This window comes from Mycteria americana, chromosome 7, assembly GCF_035582795.1.
Source record: "Mycteria americana isolate JAX WOST 10 ecotype Jacksonville Zoo and Gardens chromosome 7, USCA_MyAme_1.0, whole genome shotgun sequence".
Taxonomy (NCBI): Eukaryota; Metazoa; Chordata; class Aves; order Ciconiiformes; family Ciconiidae; genus Mycteria; species Mycteria americana.
In genome coordinates, this window is record NC_134371.1 from 733,568 (window position 1) to 750,392 (window position 16,825).

General features: G+C 43.9%; 1 protein-coding gene across 1 annotated transcript in view; it reads left to right on the forward strand.

Moving 5' to 3' along the window:
- The window catches only part of MED12L (mediator complex subunit 12L), a 157,249-nt gene that overhangs the window by 23,159 nt on the left and 117,265 nt on the right, over positions 1-16,825 (forward strand). Inside the window, exons 11-15 of the mRNA XM_075506714.1 lie at positions 9,456-9,587; positions 11,003-11,129; positions 13,228-13,442; positions 14,606-14,710; positions 15,716-15,892. Coding sequence (XP_075362829.1) covers positions 9,456-9,587; positions 11,003-11,129; positions 13,228-13,442; positions 14,606-14,710; positions 15,716-15,892 — 756 coding nt within the window. The remainder of the gene's footprint in view (positions 1-9,455; positions 9,588-11,002; positions 11,130-13,227; positions 13,443-14,605; positions 14,711-15,715; positions 15,893-16,825) is intronic.

Sequence of the window (16,825 nt, forward strand, 5' to 3'; positions counted from 1 at the left end):
TGTCTCCGTTTCCTTCCCCCTTAACAAACTTAGGCTATTTTTTCTTGGCAGAAAAGGCTACAAGTTATGAGGTCGTGTGTGCTCTGCTTTCAGCTGGCAACTCGTGTAAGCCTGTAAGGACTTTTATTTTGTACATAAGATGTCCATCACTAGGACGTATGCCTACTGACGTAGTTATTTAAAGCAAAATGTACTTTGAAGGACAGCTATCTACTGCCCCTGTTTTGATGTGAGCCCAGCTGGAACATATTTGGAACCTATTTCCTGCCATTTTTCCTGCTGGGTTGCAAAACATTGTCGTGAAGACCGCAAATGATGGCAGTGTGAGTATATATGAGAGTGGTGCTCCAAAGCACTGGGCACGTGCTGGAATGGAAGGTGGTTCCTGCTACAAAGTACTTGGTTTCCGAGAGAGACTGCAGACAGACAAATGTGCTCAGGATGCTGCTTTTATACACACTATTGATTTCTTCAGAATTGTTTTCATATATAACTCATGACTTCCAAGTTTCAGAGCAAAAGTAAGACTTGGGGGAAGGGGCTGGCATGAGGGAGGGCAGGCGGGTGTAGACAGGTTAGCTGAAAGGCCGGGTGTCCTGGGCCCTGCAGGGGGAAGAGTGGCTTTTCATCCCACAGGGAGATGCAGAGGAATGGTGCCGAAGGCTGGCATCTGGTGACATTGGTGACAGAACATGAGAGCGCAAAACGGAGAAAAATGTGGAGTGAGGGGCTGAGCTGCAGCCATACGTTGAGTTTGAGGAGGAGAAATAGGGCAGATGGATGGCAGGCATTGAATAGAGCTCAGATTTTGAGCGTCATGTTGCATATGATAGAGGTGGCACACTGAAACTGTGTGAGAAAATGTGATGTTAAATCTACGTTTTGACCAGACCCAGAACAAACCTTCCATCCTTGACCTCGAGAGAGGCCACAGAAGTGGGAGGAGGATCCAGTGCTTCTCCAGTGACTTGGAGAAGACTTAACACGGAGGAGCACTGATTGCTTAATAATGCAGCATTTAATAATGCAGACTTTAAATAGGAGATAAGAATTGCATTGTAGTTTCCCACCGACTATTGCTGTGTCTTAAGAGTGGTGGTCCCTGTGTAATCCCATAGGAGTAGCTTCGTCTGAGCCTCAGTCATGGACTGCAGCCCGGCTGCTCTTGGGTGGTAGGTTTCCTTACAGGTACGGGGCTTCCATCAGGCTCTGTGTGCAACCCAAAAAGTAGCACTTACTACATCTGTCGGGTGCTCAGCTTTGTATCCATGACGTTCCAAATGATAGTAACAGCTGTTGACTTCTTTTGGTGTGAAGGTCTGACAGCCAATGAAAATGTAATATCACAATTAATATGGTAAGAGCGGTGCTACCTTGTGAGTATGACCATGTGCACAGCGAGTAATACAAAGGACCTTTCATTTTTAATTCTGCTTCACTAACTTTTATAGTTTCCAATAGATTTGGCTGACTAGGAGGACTTGAAATCTAGAAATGTATAATGTGGCATAAAGCAGTAAATTCACTTTCATTTGAGATGGTATTGCAGAGAAAACTACTGGCCTTATTTATAGCTGCAGGTATTTTCCACCTGACATTTCCTTGACTCAAAACATCTCTTGTGCACAGCTCCAGAATGATTACCACTGTGGTGGTTATTGTGGAGGTATCTTTAAATAAATAAATCTAGTAAACAGTTTGTATTGCTACCATACAGTTCTAAATTAGAGTAAAACTGTGTTGCACTCATCCAGATTTGGAACACCTTTAATTCCTCTCCACCCCCTTTTAGAGATCACTCCCTCGGAAGGCTTGAGTCAATGTGTGCAAAAATAGAGTCCTCAAGAGTGAGCTAGAGAATGCAGTAGCGACTTTTCATAATGTCTGTGAAGAGTCCTCTTTGAGTTCACCTGTCGTCTTCCTGTGGCTTAAACCCACTCGGCTCTCACCTAACTTTTGGTCTACCTGTATTTTATTATCTGTCATAGTCTTTCACAGGTATGACTAAGGAAGGGAATTGAGAAAGGATTTCCCCTGCCCCTCTTAATTTGTTTTGCTTTGTTTTAGAATGGTTGGTGAGCCTTTTTAACTTGTCAGTCTCCTGTGTAGAAAAATACGATTTGGTTAAGCATAGCTTGAAATACAGCTAAGCAGTGGGAGGGATACCGCGTGAGTGAAACTTCATACCCGTATTTTCTAGCTAGTGTGCAGTAGTAAATGGATGAAAGGAGAGAGCGCTTGATTTTTAAGGACTGATACTGAATTTCTTGAGATCATTATGTAGAATCCTGAAACTTCATGGATATTTGTGCACTCGGATTGCTTTTAAAGTTTAGGTCCCTGAACTTGTATTTAGGTCTTGCTTCTCATGTTGTCTTTGAAGTCCAGCTGAATTCTTACAATGCCAAGAGATGTTTTTCATTTTAGAGTGAAAAAGTCCTGTTTTGAACTTGGTTCTCACGAACAGGGCTTGTTACAACTGCAGAGAGCTAATATTTGTCTTTCTGAGATCACTTTGCTGGAAATGAAACAAACAAAAAACCCCCAGCCCTGCTGTGTCTGTGGGAAAGGTCTAACCATGCCTTTTGAGTTAGTAAGCTGCAATTTAAGAGTTTGTTACTATGTAAGGGACCTGAATCTGAGTATGTTGGGATGCATGATGGGTGAGAGAGACAAGATGAGCAAAATAAAATGGAGTGAAATATCTGCAGAATCAGAGTCTATTTCCATAAGCACTGAGAAAATAAAGCATGTTCTGAGCATCTTGTGATATTTTTAATAATGCAGTTAGCATTAGTTCAGTTGCTCAAATTGCTTAGTCATCTAAGCAAACCCACACAAGCTTGTTTGTGTGGGTACTTTCACCCTTTATTTCAGGAAATCCAACCTCAGATTCCTGCTCACCTAGGTGTCAAAGGGAGTTAAAGTACATAATCTCTCTGGAAGGGAGAAATTTATTCTGTGACTTAAATAAGTGATGGGATCCTTAAAAAGAAGACACAACTTGGTTTTGCTTATATTAGACGACTTCAAAACAGTGGTTAATATTTTGTTGAACATGGTCTCATAATTTAAAGCAAATATGCAAATTGTACTCCAATAAAAAGGTTTGTCTTTGAGCTGTGGTTCGTGCTGCGGTGTGTATGGAGAGCTTGCCCACCACCCTGTAATGACTTTGTCCCTCTTGGGCTGCAGTCGGAGGCGTTCGTCATCTGCCATGTTTTACTCTGCACTGCTAGAGTCGGTGCATTTAGTTCATCTAAAAACCCCAAACTTCTGAGGACGACTTTTCCGTAGAGAGTAGTACACCTTGAGAGCTCCTTTGTCGCGGATCTGCACATGTGTTTTCAAACGGACTGAGCTGTCCTGACTGTTCTGGGAGCAGAGCTAATTTGCGTGGATTTGGGATTCCGAGCCAGGCATTTGTGGACGGCACAGGCCCATTTGTTTTCCTACAGAAATCTGGTAGTGCTCTTGTGCCTGGCTCTTGTCTTCTTTCCTCACCCGTTCCCTTTAGAAAGGTGGGTTGTCCTAATAAACCACGTTGCTGTATTGTACTCCTTCTTTGTCTCTTTTAATAAAAATATGGCTTCTGAAAACCCTTCCTTGTCTTCTTAGAAAGCAGATTTGGAGTTTAATGTTAAAATGTTAATTTTATTTCACTGAGGAGTTAATTTGAAAATGCTAACTGGAATGGTGATTACAAATTTATTTAGATAGTCTACCTTTAAAAAAAAAAAAGCTTAGTATTTAAAGGGAATGTTCTTAAATGATAAAATTCTACAACGTTAGAAATAAAGCAGCTCTGTGTTTTGAGACTGAACTCTATTGTACTAGGAAGCAATTGGATTTTTTGTGTTGTTTTTTAGTTAACCTCCTTCATGATTTAAGGGCAGACCTGCTTCCTGCGACACAGACTTGACTTGCAATAAGCACCTGCTCAGATTTGTTGAATTATTCGATTGAATACATTTTCAGTATCTTCCTCTTTGAAAGGAACAGGAATAGCCATATAAATATGTATATACATAATATATGTATATACAGAGTATATCATTTATATCCTCCGCAGGCGTCTATGACTGGCATAAGAGCACAAGCTTTTTTCCCCCTGCTACAAGCTTTTTTCCCCCCTTTTAACCCAAGAAGCAGCAGTGTGTCTCGGGGTAGGAGGAAGGGTTTCTCGGGTGCTGTTATCTCTCTCCCTCGAAACGCGTCGAGGCCCGCAGGCGTGGCGCGGGAGGCGGCGTGGCCGGCCGCCCGCAGCGAGTTGCCGTAAGCGGCTCCGAGCGCAGGGAGAACGCGGGGCTGGGCTGGGCGGCAGCTCCCCGGGCAGCAGCGGTGACGAACGGCGCGGGCGTTCCCCGGCGGCACTGAGTCACGCACCTGGCTGCTTTCGGGAGAGGTTTCGGTGAGGCGAGGGGAGGCTGGGGTTTCCTTTTGCTTAGTGATTTGAGCTCCTGCGCATTACGCCCTGCTCTTCCTGCCTGCGCCACGAAAAGATAACTTCTGTGGTCCGGGTACCTCAGCGGTGGCCTTAGCTAGCGCAAAGTCAGGCTAGTTCCTTACTAGCAAATTTTAATTAAATAGTAAAAGCAAGGACTAGTGGGAAAAGGGCTCAGAGTTATGGAAAGCAGAGGTTTAATAGTACTTTTGGCTTCCTATCTCCAAACCTAGCAGGAACAGGAACGTTTAATACTTTAGTTTTAATACTTTCCTGTGTTACTAATTGTGGTGCTTTTTTAAAAATAAAACCAAACCAACTCTTTTCTTCTTTTCTTCACCCACCTTCTGTTCAGTTATAAATTAGTGGAAATGAGGCCTTTGGTTTTCTCTGAAAGGGTCTGGCTTTCGGAAGGTTCCAGCTATTTCGGGTCATGGCTGAATGGCAAATGTGAGTGAGTTGTCTAAACTTGAAGTCATGCTTCAAAGGTGTGTGCTACCTGGTGTAGATAATCTCTCCCATTTGGTGCCGCCTTGAAGTGGTTTTCTTTCATTAGGACTTGTGGAAGGTTTGGGAATCTCGAGGAAGGGTCTCGTCTGTGGGAGGGAGAGCTTCCCCCGGCCCGAGGGAGTTGCAGTTCCTGCCTACCCACGCCTGTTCTGGGCTCCAGCACCTTACGTCTTGTCTTCCCTGCAAAATATAGTCGTTAAGTAACGTGTGAACTGATCTTTTTGTTTTCCTGCCCCTGAAATTTTAAGGGTCCAAATGTGATCTTAATGCTACTTTTCAAGGCAGTTGTTCGAGCCCTGCTGAAACGTGATCTGCACTTTTCCAGGCCAGACTCTCTGCAGATACAAGATCCCAAATTAGACAAATCCCGAACCTGATTATTCTGAGAGGTGTTACTTAATTGCATTCTTAGCATGTTTAAGTAAACACGGTGTCGGAAGGGAGGAAACTGTGAGGTACAGCTATGGTGAGACAGCGTGGGGAGGAAGGAAGTCATGCAGCGTGCAGCAGGCTGCTACGGCTGCGTGGCAGGGCCGGGAGCTCGAGCTCTCCCGACCGCGTTACCAGCGCCGCGGGCTGCTGCCGGCCCGGCTCCAGGAGCAGCACGCCCCGTCCGCGCTCAGCGAAGCAGCGAGCGCTCGGCACTGGAGCTTCCAGCGTTGGACTAACTCATTTTCCAGTTTGTGGCTCTACAGGTCAGCTGTGGGTCGGTTGGCCTAGTCTTCCACGGCCCAATGTACTGCTGTAGAGGCGTACTTACTGTAGGGGTTTTGGGTAATTATTTATATTGCAGGGACTTGATACCGCTTTCAAATGTATTTGTTATTTTCAGTCAAAAGCAAAATAAAGTATTTGATGGTGAGACACTTCCACTCGACTTTTCTCAGCTGCTGCAGGGCCCCGTGTTCCACAAGCCCAATGTATGGGAACGGCTCTGGTGACGCCAACCAAAGCCTGCATCAGAGGGTTCAAGTAATTACCTGCACTCGGATAACTTTTTTTAGTTGCTGCACATGTCAGTTCCTGAGAACCAAACTCACTGTCTTTAGGCACTTACAAGTGGTGTGATTGAGGTTCTTAGATGGATAAACACCTTGATGTTTCAAGTATTTATGGTGGGCTTTTTTCCCTTCAAAAGAGGTTGTGTTCTGCATATATGTGAAACTGTGATTTTTAAGGTGTGTAATCACTTCTAGGTGTTTGATTTGTGGTGAAGTTGGATTCTACATCTCTGAATGTAGAAAATTTCTGAATGTCAGAAAAAAAAGGTGTACATCTCTGAAAATCTACGCTTTTTATAGGCGTAGAATTGGGGAGTTATTGTTATATTTTTGCACTAGTAAGTATCAGTGTTAGATGACTTGTTTAGGAACAGAATTAACTCTCTGTGTTTTTGTAACTGTAGAGCTGTCTCTTCCTAGTTGTTTAATTTTAACACCACCTCCACCACCCCCACCCGAAAAACCCAGGTTGTCCCTTGAAAATAAGCTGCTTGAAGCAGATTAGTCATTCTGTGAAATCTCCTGAAGTCCAGGTAGAACAGACGAGGAATTAATCTGTGGTTAATTTATGCAGACCTCAAAGTGGTCCTGACCAGGATAATTTCACATTACTTTCTTGTGAGTTGCACAAACATCTGTCCTTTATTTGTCCCTTTTGTTAAAAGAACTTTAATACGGAGAAGTGTTCTACACGTGGAAGTGCTGTTCAAAAGTGAGAATTCACAGCATTTCTCGAAATAACTGAAATAACATCCAGCTTTAACAGAAAAAGGTCAGCTTGCCCTGGGTTTTTTCTTTTCTTTGGGCTATCAAATAAGTAATTTATACAATCTCTAGTTTAAAAAAAAACCAGACAGTGACTGTTGCTGGCTTAATACCTAAAACTCTAAATGTGCAATTTGCTGTTGATCACAATGTTGCTTAGTTTCCACTGCACTCCTTGTCAGTGAGCTTCATGAAAGGTTGTAAAACAGACAACCAAGCATGAAAGAAATGTGCTTGGGTAAATAAGCCTTAGCCTTGATCGTAGACACTTGGGTGTGCAATTCAAACGAGGTATCCTGTTAATTACAACCTGTAAGTCCAGACAGCGTGTCTGGTAACAAATGCTGGTGGCCTTCCGGCACCTGGCTTTGCAGCCGGGGGTGCACGGGCTCTGGCGGGCGAGGGAGCCCACCCTGCGGCAGGTCGGTCTCGTATGACCTTCCTCCCCGACGCGCCTGTTCCGTGGACTCCTCCTGAGTCCTGTGTCCGTAGCGGTCAGAGCTAAGCGGCACAGGCATGAAGTTGCAAGTAATACTCAGTAGGACTCCAAAAACACGGGCGCGTGAAATTTGGTGTGAATTTTGTTTGTGTGTGTTCTTGTATATGGTGACCGGAGTTTTACTTTAGGCTGTTTTCACATTTGTCATAAGGCTTAAACATCTGTCCCCTCGAGCAGCGGGAGCAGCCGCAGGGGAAGTGGTTAGCTCACCGACTGCAGGCTTTGATGGTTTTGCTTTTCAGTGCGAAGCATAATTGAGCGTAACTCTGGGGACAGTTGGGTAACAGGCTGATATTCTTGGCTTAGTATCTCGGGCAGTGTCTGAAGGAAATAGTTGTATGTATGCACATGCATATGTATACCTTGGTGTCTGTCTGTGTGGTGGCAATGTTTGTCCTGCGTGCTTATTCCTTGGAGGAAAAGCACCCTTGTTTCTCTCACGTGGAAAATAATTGAAAGCCAAAAAATTGGCTTTCTTCTTCTACGATTTGACGTTTCCCAAAACAAACCCAAGCCCTTTTCTTTAGGCCAGAACAAAAGCATGTAGGAACACTTTTATAACCATTTTTTCCCTTCAGAATTACCCCATGTAAGTCTTCCTTTAAGTGTCTCTTGCCAGGGTTTCCCTCTCTGTGTTTGCCCCAGCACAGTGAGCTCTGACCTCCGGCGTTCGTGCCCCATTGCCTCACCTCTTCAAGGCTTTCCTTCTTTACTTTTCTGAAGAGATTCAGTTGTAGGCGCGTCACCTGCTCCTTGCTTAAGAAGATAAGCTGCTCGGCCGTTCTGCGAGAGCTGCCGTTCCCTGTAAGGACGGGGGCGAGGGAGGTCCCGTGTTGCTGTCCCTGGGATGCCGCAGGGTGCGATGCGGCGCGGGCGCAGCTTCGGGGAACGGGTGACCTGACGCGCTTTGCCTGAGCTCTGAGTTGGTGTCTCCTGCTTGAGATACAGAAGCATGTGGGTTTTTTGTTGGCATGGTTTCCCTTGTTAGCAGAAAGGGAAGGAAGTCAGAGTGAAAATCAGACTCTTTTAGGTGTTCTGCATTGCCTTCAAAAATATATAGTATCCATACTTCTGTTGTTAGCTGACTGACTCTAACCACAACAGCGTGATGTTACCATGTCACTTCATTTGGGTAAGAGAAAAGCATTTTCCCCTGTTCCCTCCACACCCCCCAGCCATTCAGTATCTCTTGCTCGCCCGTTGAAGCGTATTTCCAGGAGCCTTCTGTGTGATGTGTGTGCGTGTACACACCAGCCTTGTTTAGCGTGCCGTTGGGTCTTTTGTATTTTTTGAGGAGGACAGTTGGGATAGCTGTGAAGCAGTAACTTTCATGCTTGTGGGTCTGTAATGCCTAATCACTCTGAAAAAAGTATTAGCTTTCTGAGGGTGCCGTGCTTGACTCTAGCCCTTCTTAATGTTTTCTTGTAAGCGTACTTTCCACTAATCTTGGGGAAAGAAGAAAAATCACATCTGCTTAATTTGCAGGTCAGTTTTATGTCTAAGTGTTCAGAGATGGTAGCCAGCTTGGGCAGGAGCGAGGAAGTTCAGCAGCACACAAGAAAAAAATACTTCCAAAATGTGGGTGGTTAGTAGAAACAGAGATTGGATGAACACTCAAGAGATAGAAGCATACTATATCCCATTGCTATTCTGTAAATATGGATTTTCTAAAGCCATGTGCTGTTTCTTAAAAATGTCTGTGTTAGGTCAGAATCAATTGAGCTTTTTGGAAGTTTTTTGACCTTGGTGATCTGATAGATGCACCTTTAGAGGTTAGGGATTTTTGTTTGTTTGTTTTTTAGTGTGTCAGTGGGACGCAAGTAATGGTCTGGAAACAGAGGAAGGAGGTTTGGAAGAATTAATGTAAGGAAAGCGTAAATTCTCCGTGGTTAATTGGGTTGAGAGGCTCTGTGTGGTGTGCTTTTCCTGTTTCTCTTGCTCAGAAAGCAGATCACCCTTTTCTGTTTTTGTGAAGCAACATGATGATAAAGGAAAATTTTGACTTGAGTATCAGCAGTGTGAGAACTGAGATTTCGCTCTTTGGCTTCCAGATTATATTTCATTTGAAAACACTACGAATAAAGCAAACGGGTGCATCTGTCAGTACTAAAGAACAAAAACCAGCTTTGGTCTTTGTCCCCCAGAACACTGGTTGCCGCAACCTGTTTGCTCAGAAATAAGCCTGTTGGCTTCTGTGGGTGAAATGGTTTTCTGTCTTTGTTCTTGCACTGAACAGGTAGCCCCAAACGACGAAGCTGTGGTAACGCTGCTTTGTGAATGGGCTGTGAGCTGTAAAAGGTCTGGTAAGCACAGGGCCATGGCTGTAGCCAAACTCCTGGAGAAGAGGCAAGCAGAAATTGAAGCAGAAGTAAGTTATTTCTACTTCTAGAATAGCGTGAACAGTATGCTTAAAAGTAAGATATCTCTAAGGAAACATCACTTTAATCTCTACTCATTACAAAACAAGTAAGTTTGATGGCATTCGGAGCACTGGGGATTTTTGTCATCAATTTACAGTTTTTAAATTCTAGATAAATTTAAAATGAAAGAGCCTTCTATGTAAAATAAGAAGAAATTGCAACCTAACTCAGAATGGTCTATGTTAGCTGATGTATGTCTGTTTGTTTGAAATGTTTTACTTCTGTGAACTACTTGCCCGAATAAAGGGGTGCCACAGGAACCGGAGGTGCCACAGGAACCGGAGTCCCTGCAGAAGAGGGGTGTGGGTCTGGCTGGTGGGGCAGGGCTGCTCAGCTGTGGGGGACTCTGGGAACCTTCCAAAACTAAGATCCATTTTGAGGCAAAATTGGAGTGTAACTTTAAATCTTGCATTCTTAGAACTCCTTGGTTTTCAGGGGAAATGAAACGCTTCACTGGAGAAGCAGGACGCTGCAGTGACATCTTTGATGTAAACTCTTGTCTGTCTGTTGTGGCAAACGATCCTACTCCAGCTCGCATAAGCTGACACCTCTCCTTGAAGCGTCAGTGATGCTAAACCTGCTCTGCAGTGAGGATTAAACAGAGGCAGTGTGTTCACAGCAGCCTTGCTGCAGCTTTCCAGACCGGAGCACCACTGCCCTGGCCTCACCTGTGCCCGTGCAGCGCCGGCAGGCAGTTTTTACTGGATGGGTGTTCTGTTTAGGTTTTTTTAATTTTTTTTTTCCCCCTAGAAAAAAGGGTCCCCAGGAATGTGATGCGTGATGTCTGTTCAGCCTGGGTGCGGGGCCAGATAGATGAGAACACTCTCAGAAGCGCATCTGTGCAGACAGACGTACAGACAGCGCGAGGTGCAGAAAGACTTTCACTTTCCAAAGCCTCTCTGCTTTGTCCGCTCCTCGCCACAAACCATTACGCAGGGGGAAGGGAGCTTACGGTATTGTTTCTGCCTCAGTCGCACTGAAATCCACTCAAAGCAGAGATGTTTGCCCTGGTTATTATTATATTCAGTGTAATTTACACAAACAGGAGGAGTTACCTTTTCTATTCACATTGGTCCTGGAAGTTCTGTATCTTAAATTTTTGCTTTTATATGAAACCGTGTCGTTGCAGATGATGGTACATCTCAGGCATTCCTTTTCAATAAGTAATCCAAAGTGATTAAATAAAACACCTTAGAAATAACCAAACTAGGTAATGGGAAAAGCCTGTCGTTGTAGAGCAAGTCTGGATTTTATGAAGAGGTAGGAAAGAATCACACATATAGTTGCCTCAGATGCAAATTGTGGGAATATTATATGCATTTGTGTGTAGCTACATGCGTATTTTGTTTATTTAACTGCGCAGAGATGTGGTGAATCTGAAGTCCTAGATGAAAAGGAATCCCTGTCTTCAGCCTCCTTGACAGGTTCCAGTCTTCCTGTTTTTCAGAATGTCCTGCTAAGGTTTTTAGATACGCAAGCTCCCTCATTATGTGAGTATTAACTAATTTATGTTCCAAAGTAGGTCAGAAGCAACTGGTCTGTTGTCTGGCTGCTGAAGTTATTGTTTCGCTGTAGCGGGTGTTTCACAGTTTCTGTGATTACCTGCTCTATTTTCATATGCACATTTTTTTTGAAATCTCCTGCCTTGTTATAGGATCTTTCTGTGATTTTTATTTCTTTCTTTTCACAAGAGGAAAACTGGCAGAAACTATGTTTATTTCTGTTTAAACTGTAAGAGATTTGGGGAAGTTACTTGCACTCTATGCATATTTAACATCAAACACCTCTTTTTGACACATCCACATTTGAAGTCACTGACTTGGAAATTACACACAAGTGTTGAAGTCGAAAGCTGTTAGCTGACAAATAGGTGGGTTGAAAAAAGGATCTTTGTTCATTGTAGGTTGCTCTATGAAATGTCTTGGTCTAATAAAACTGTCTGATATTGTAGCTTGTGTTTCTGGTATCTTAAGTACTGCTAGGTTTTTTGTTTTTTTGTTTTTTTGGTTTTTTTTTTTTTTCCTGGTGCCCTTAAAGTAGAGGAGATTTAAAGTGCTTTGAAACATGATACTGGAAGCTCAACATCCGAAAAAGGAGAAACTTCTTAAAAATTCGTTACAGGCTCTGAGGTATTGGCAGTACTCTATTTTCGTGCCAGTGGTGACCCTGGTTTTAATAAACCATCCAAACTATTTGTGTTATTTAGACTTGTGTTTCTGCTGTGCTTGTTGCAAATGCGGTACGGTCCTTCTTCACCCGGGTCGCTCTGCGAGGCAGGGTAGGGAGAGCAGCTGGGGAATGTTTTCCTTGCTTGAAATATTCTTTGGTATTTTCGAGCATTGGACAAGTTTTGTGTCTTGTATTTTTTTTACGGTGGTTGAGCTTCTGTGTCTCCAAAAATGAAAAGCATGCAACTGCTATTTTCTGAAGGAGGGCAGATGGCCTGGCCTGCAGGTGTGTGTTTTACGATGCTCCTCCGCGCAGCACCCAGTCCGCGCAGCACCCAGTCCGCGCAGCACCCAGTCCGCACGCCTTGCTTTTGAGGGGGGGCTCACGGCGGGCAGCTCCGGGTGAGCGGGGCCGGGGCGCTGCAGAGTTCTGCCCCTGAACTGGTGTGCTCTTGGGCTCACTGTTACCACTTCTGTGCTGCAGTGTGGTGAGAATTTCTAAATTGAAATAGTGTTATATACTGAACTCATTTGAACTTGTAAATCGTAATTTGCTTTTAAATAAATGTTGATGATTTGGATTTGGTAGTTCTGTAGCTGGAGGTTTTGTTGCTCGATAGAGTTGACGTGGTATAAAGCTATTTTCTGTTAACTGCGATGTTGCAAACCTTTCTGTGGTACAGAACAAGTCAAATTAAATATAGCTGTGACAAATAAAAACTTAATAACAAAATTTTATATGTTGTATTTCTCTAGGCTTTGTTTTGACACTGGCAAAATAACATGCATTTATTTTAATAAACTTTTTCCTGATGTGCATGAGCAGGTTTAGTAGATAAAATACGCTACACTATCAAGCTTTAATAAAATATTGCTTTTACATCTTGGAGGCATGGCATGCAGAGATCTTGAGCTCTCTGACAATATTTTAAAAGGTTTTCTGTTATGAATACAAAAGTACTATAGATAAGACAGTAATATTTACTATAGTAACATAACTTGGGAGGAAAGGACAACCGTTGAGTGGTCTGTTATTATCTAAAGCTTCAGATTTAGTTTTTCTTCACACAAGGAACGTCCTCGCCCTCTTCCCCCCTCTTTTTAATTTTTAGAAGTATTTGAACGTTGTGCTTAACTGCTGACGCACCCCCGCCAGCTGGGGCAGATGCGTATGGGGTAGGATGCTCTGGAATCCACTGCTGTCTGAAGCCTGTCCCGTGCCTGGAGCTGACAGCAAAGCGAAAACACGCAAATTAGTTGGGAAACGGTGTGTTCTCTGGAGACGAAGGAAAACCTGTGCAGGATGTCTGAGACATTTTTAGTAGGCCTTTAAAATTAATTTGCTGGGGTTTGCAATGTGGATAAGCCCAAATATTTATAAGTTGAAACTACAGTCTAACTTTTTTTTTTTTTTGGGTAGCTGACCCAAATAGTGACCATGAGAAGACAGAGTTTGTGAATTTGGTGCTGCTTTTTTCTGAATTCACTCGGCACGATGTTTTCTCCCATGATGCATACATGTGCACTTTAATATCTCGCGGAGACTTGTCAGTCACTGCAACTACTAGACCACGTTCACCTAATGGGGAAGCTGTGGATGAACACTATTCTAAGGATCATGATGTGAAACTGGAGGTAACACTTCATGCTATTTCTCCCATGTTTGGTACTCTGTTCCGTTAAACGTAGATTTTCACCGAGCATTAGTATTTCAGATATGAGATACTAAGTTTTTAAATCTGTAACTCCTTGTCTCTTTCTGTCTCTCTGAGAAGACTGGAAGTGATCCATTAGCTTCATTTGTGTATATAGCCGTAAATATTGCTGCTTTGGTGCAAATATACTGAACTGACAGTTGTTTGGTGATCTAAATACCTCGGGACAAACAAAAAGGCACAATGTAGACTTCTAAATGTACCAGTGGAAAAACTTATTTGCAGATGTGCTTCAATGAAGAGAAGGGAGAGCTCTAAGCAGGAGGAGTCAGTGGGGAGCCTGGAGTAAGCCCCATGTCCTCTGTGCAGTGTGGGACACGCTGGCACAGCGCAGGCGCGAGCCACGCGCAGCCTGGTGATCTGCTCGCAGACCGTCGGGAGGTTACTGTGTGCTACACGGCCACCGATGGAAGGCTGTGAAGCCAGACCTCGTGGCTGTGAAGCCAGACCTCATGGCTCGTACGTGCACAGTCCAGGTGCAATCCCGAGTCTTCCATCGGACGAGCAGTTTGTAACCTTTTCTAAAACTAGTGCAGGAGGAAGGCAGTTTTAAACGCAAGACTGCGGACCACGTTTGTACTTGTGCTGTAGCCTGTTGTTCTGCTGCGCAGTCCACATGGAGCCTGTGGGCAGCTGAAGCATCTTCTTCTATTTCTTTTAAATTTCTTTTGTATATCTCTTACATTGGTCTCATGGCCAAATTTGCCCTGAAATATAGGGGGTTTCTACAAGTTGCCTTTCGTGGTACAATAAAGCAGGAAATAAATCTTAGGAAGGTACAAGAGTCAGCTTCCTCTTCTGTAGGTGTCCCTGGAGCGGAATTGCTCACGGGGATGTACTGTGAAGTTTTGTTTCCCCCTTTGGCTCTTGCCCTTTTCTATGCTTTTGTGGATTTAGGCTTAGAAATACTTTTGTGAATTGAGGCTTATCATAAAGATAAAAGTCGGTATCCAAAAACTTCTTACCATCAATACTTCTTTCCTAATTCTTAATAGGTGGAGTGCTTGGGTTTACCTGTGATCAGTTAAACGGGTCTTCAATAAAATGTAACTGATACTTGTTTTTCTCTCTGGCAATTATCAGGATCATAGTATTATGGAACATATGGGCATTGACTCAGGAACCGCTAGTATTTTTGATGATGTAGACAAGAGTGACTTTAAGGCAGATTTTGGTTCGGAATTTCCAGTAGGTCTAACTTTTGATTTTCTGCATGCCTCTGATGCCTGTGCCTGCTGCTTGCTGTCACCACTGAATGTCTCTCCATGCCCCTAGCACCACCTCACTTCTTCCGCGGACAGCCGATGTCCTTTGGCATCCAGCCCCTGCCATCTTCTGTGTCAGTGCGTCGCCTCCTTTCTCCGCATCTCTGCTGCGTGACAACTTACGGCTCTTCTGTGCGTCCCCTCGTTGTCCACCTGCACGCTCGCACGCACGCTCCTCTCTCCCTCCTTCCCTTCCTTCCCCTTGCCCCCAGCATGTTCAGAGTGCTGTGTATTACAGTAAAGCATGAATAAATATGCAGATCTACCCACTTCTTTGACATCGAGGAACCCTATTGATACCATTTGCTTTTCAAGTGGTGTTTTGGCTCTGTCTTCCAAATCAGTTTCCCCCTCTCTTTTTCCTTACTGCTAGCCTGATTCTGCATTACTCTTGAATCTCGTAGTTTCTTCCGTTGGGCTGGTCCTGGTTCTGCATCCGCATGGACGCCCGTGCCCAGACCTATCAGTGCAGACCCACTTGCAGGATGCTGGGACCCCTGTTTCTGCCCGACATCTGTCGTATTAGTGGTTTCAAGCGTATCCATGCCTGCCTACAATGTCTCTTGTCACCTCCACTTCACCCTTGTCATTGTTTTCCCTCAATCACTGGGCTATCTCATCGTGGTTTCTGTGTCACAGCAGCGTAAGAAGTGTGGAGATTGCTCTGAATCGTCATGCTTTTTTTCCTGACTGAATACCGCTACTTTAAAACTTGTATGAGTGGAGATATGCATAGAGATATAACGTGTATATGTATCTTAAATTTCAGGGTTGGTTACGGTTGCCCTTGCTTTGTCTATCTTTGAAAAACCTCAGATGTTTAAAAAGTAACTGTAAGCAAGAACAAAATCGTATCTCTGAATGCAATTGCTGAATTTCGAAAGCTAGAGGTTACACTTACCTTAAACGTTTGTTTTACATGACTTAGATTTTTTCTCCGATGCCTGGGGAGCCTTGTGAGAATGTGAACTCTTCTTTAGACAGAAGAATTGGAGTTACCAGTGAGAAGTCGGTCAAGAGGGAAAGACTGAGAGAACTGATTTTTCCATCCAATTATGACCTCCTTCGCCATTTGCAATACGCGACACATTTCCCTATACCTCTGGTGAGTGACCTCTGTACTTGTGTGCGTAACGGTACTGCATGATGTGACAGCAAGGCATTTAAAGGAAGAAAAGTTCACTGTCTGAAGAGAGCTGGGCTGCGTGACCTCTGCCTGAGGGCTCCTGGCCAGCTTGCGTGACGCTGTTGCTGCCAGCACGCGCGCGCTGTGCGCTGCGGGGTGGCTTTAGTGGGGCGCACGGGCATCTTTGTTTTATCGGTCGGGGTTAGCTGGAAGAACGCATAAGAGGTGTGATGATGTGTGATGACTTACTTGGGTTAAGGAGATGGGCACCACAATAAAACCACCACGTTCCAGGGTCTAGTAAAAGTTTGCTAAATAGGAAATTTCATATCGTAGTTGGACAGACGGGTGAATACCAAAATATCTGAAAGAAATGGTTCTGAAGCGTAAGGGACAGAACGGTGTTATTTCCTCCCACCCACTCCTCGCTGTTTCTAGCGCGGATTTTTGGCGGCGGCTGCTGCTGTGTTTGTCTGTAGGCTCATGGGAACCGAAGCAAGCCCCACGGATAACATTCCAGATCCCAAACCCTCATTCGGATGACTTCTTGTGTTTTCTGTTGTGCTGGAAAAAGGGCCCAAATACTGAAAAAGCCTTGAACTGGAATGTATCTACTCGAGAATTATTATAATACATATTTTTTTAAACAATGATAACTTTTAACAATATTAAATCCTGTCAATACAGGAAGTGTCATGTGAGAGTATGACGTGATAACCACAGTTTTCTTTGCTTTAAATTTCTTACTTCACAAAGTTTGGATTCTGATTTATTGCAGGTGAATTGTTATGAGAATACTGAATGAGCTATTTCTGTTCAGGACAGTTTTGAATGCTTGCTTAACATTTGAGTCATATTTTGCCCATTTTAAGGATTAGAAAAAAGTTAACTTGGTTTGGTTTTGTTTCTGAA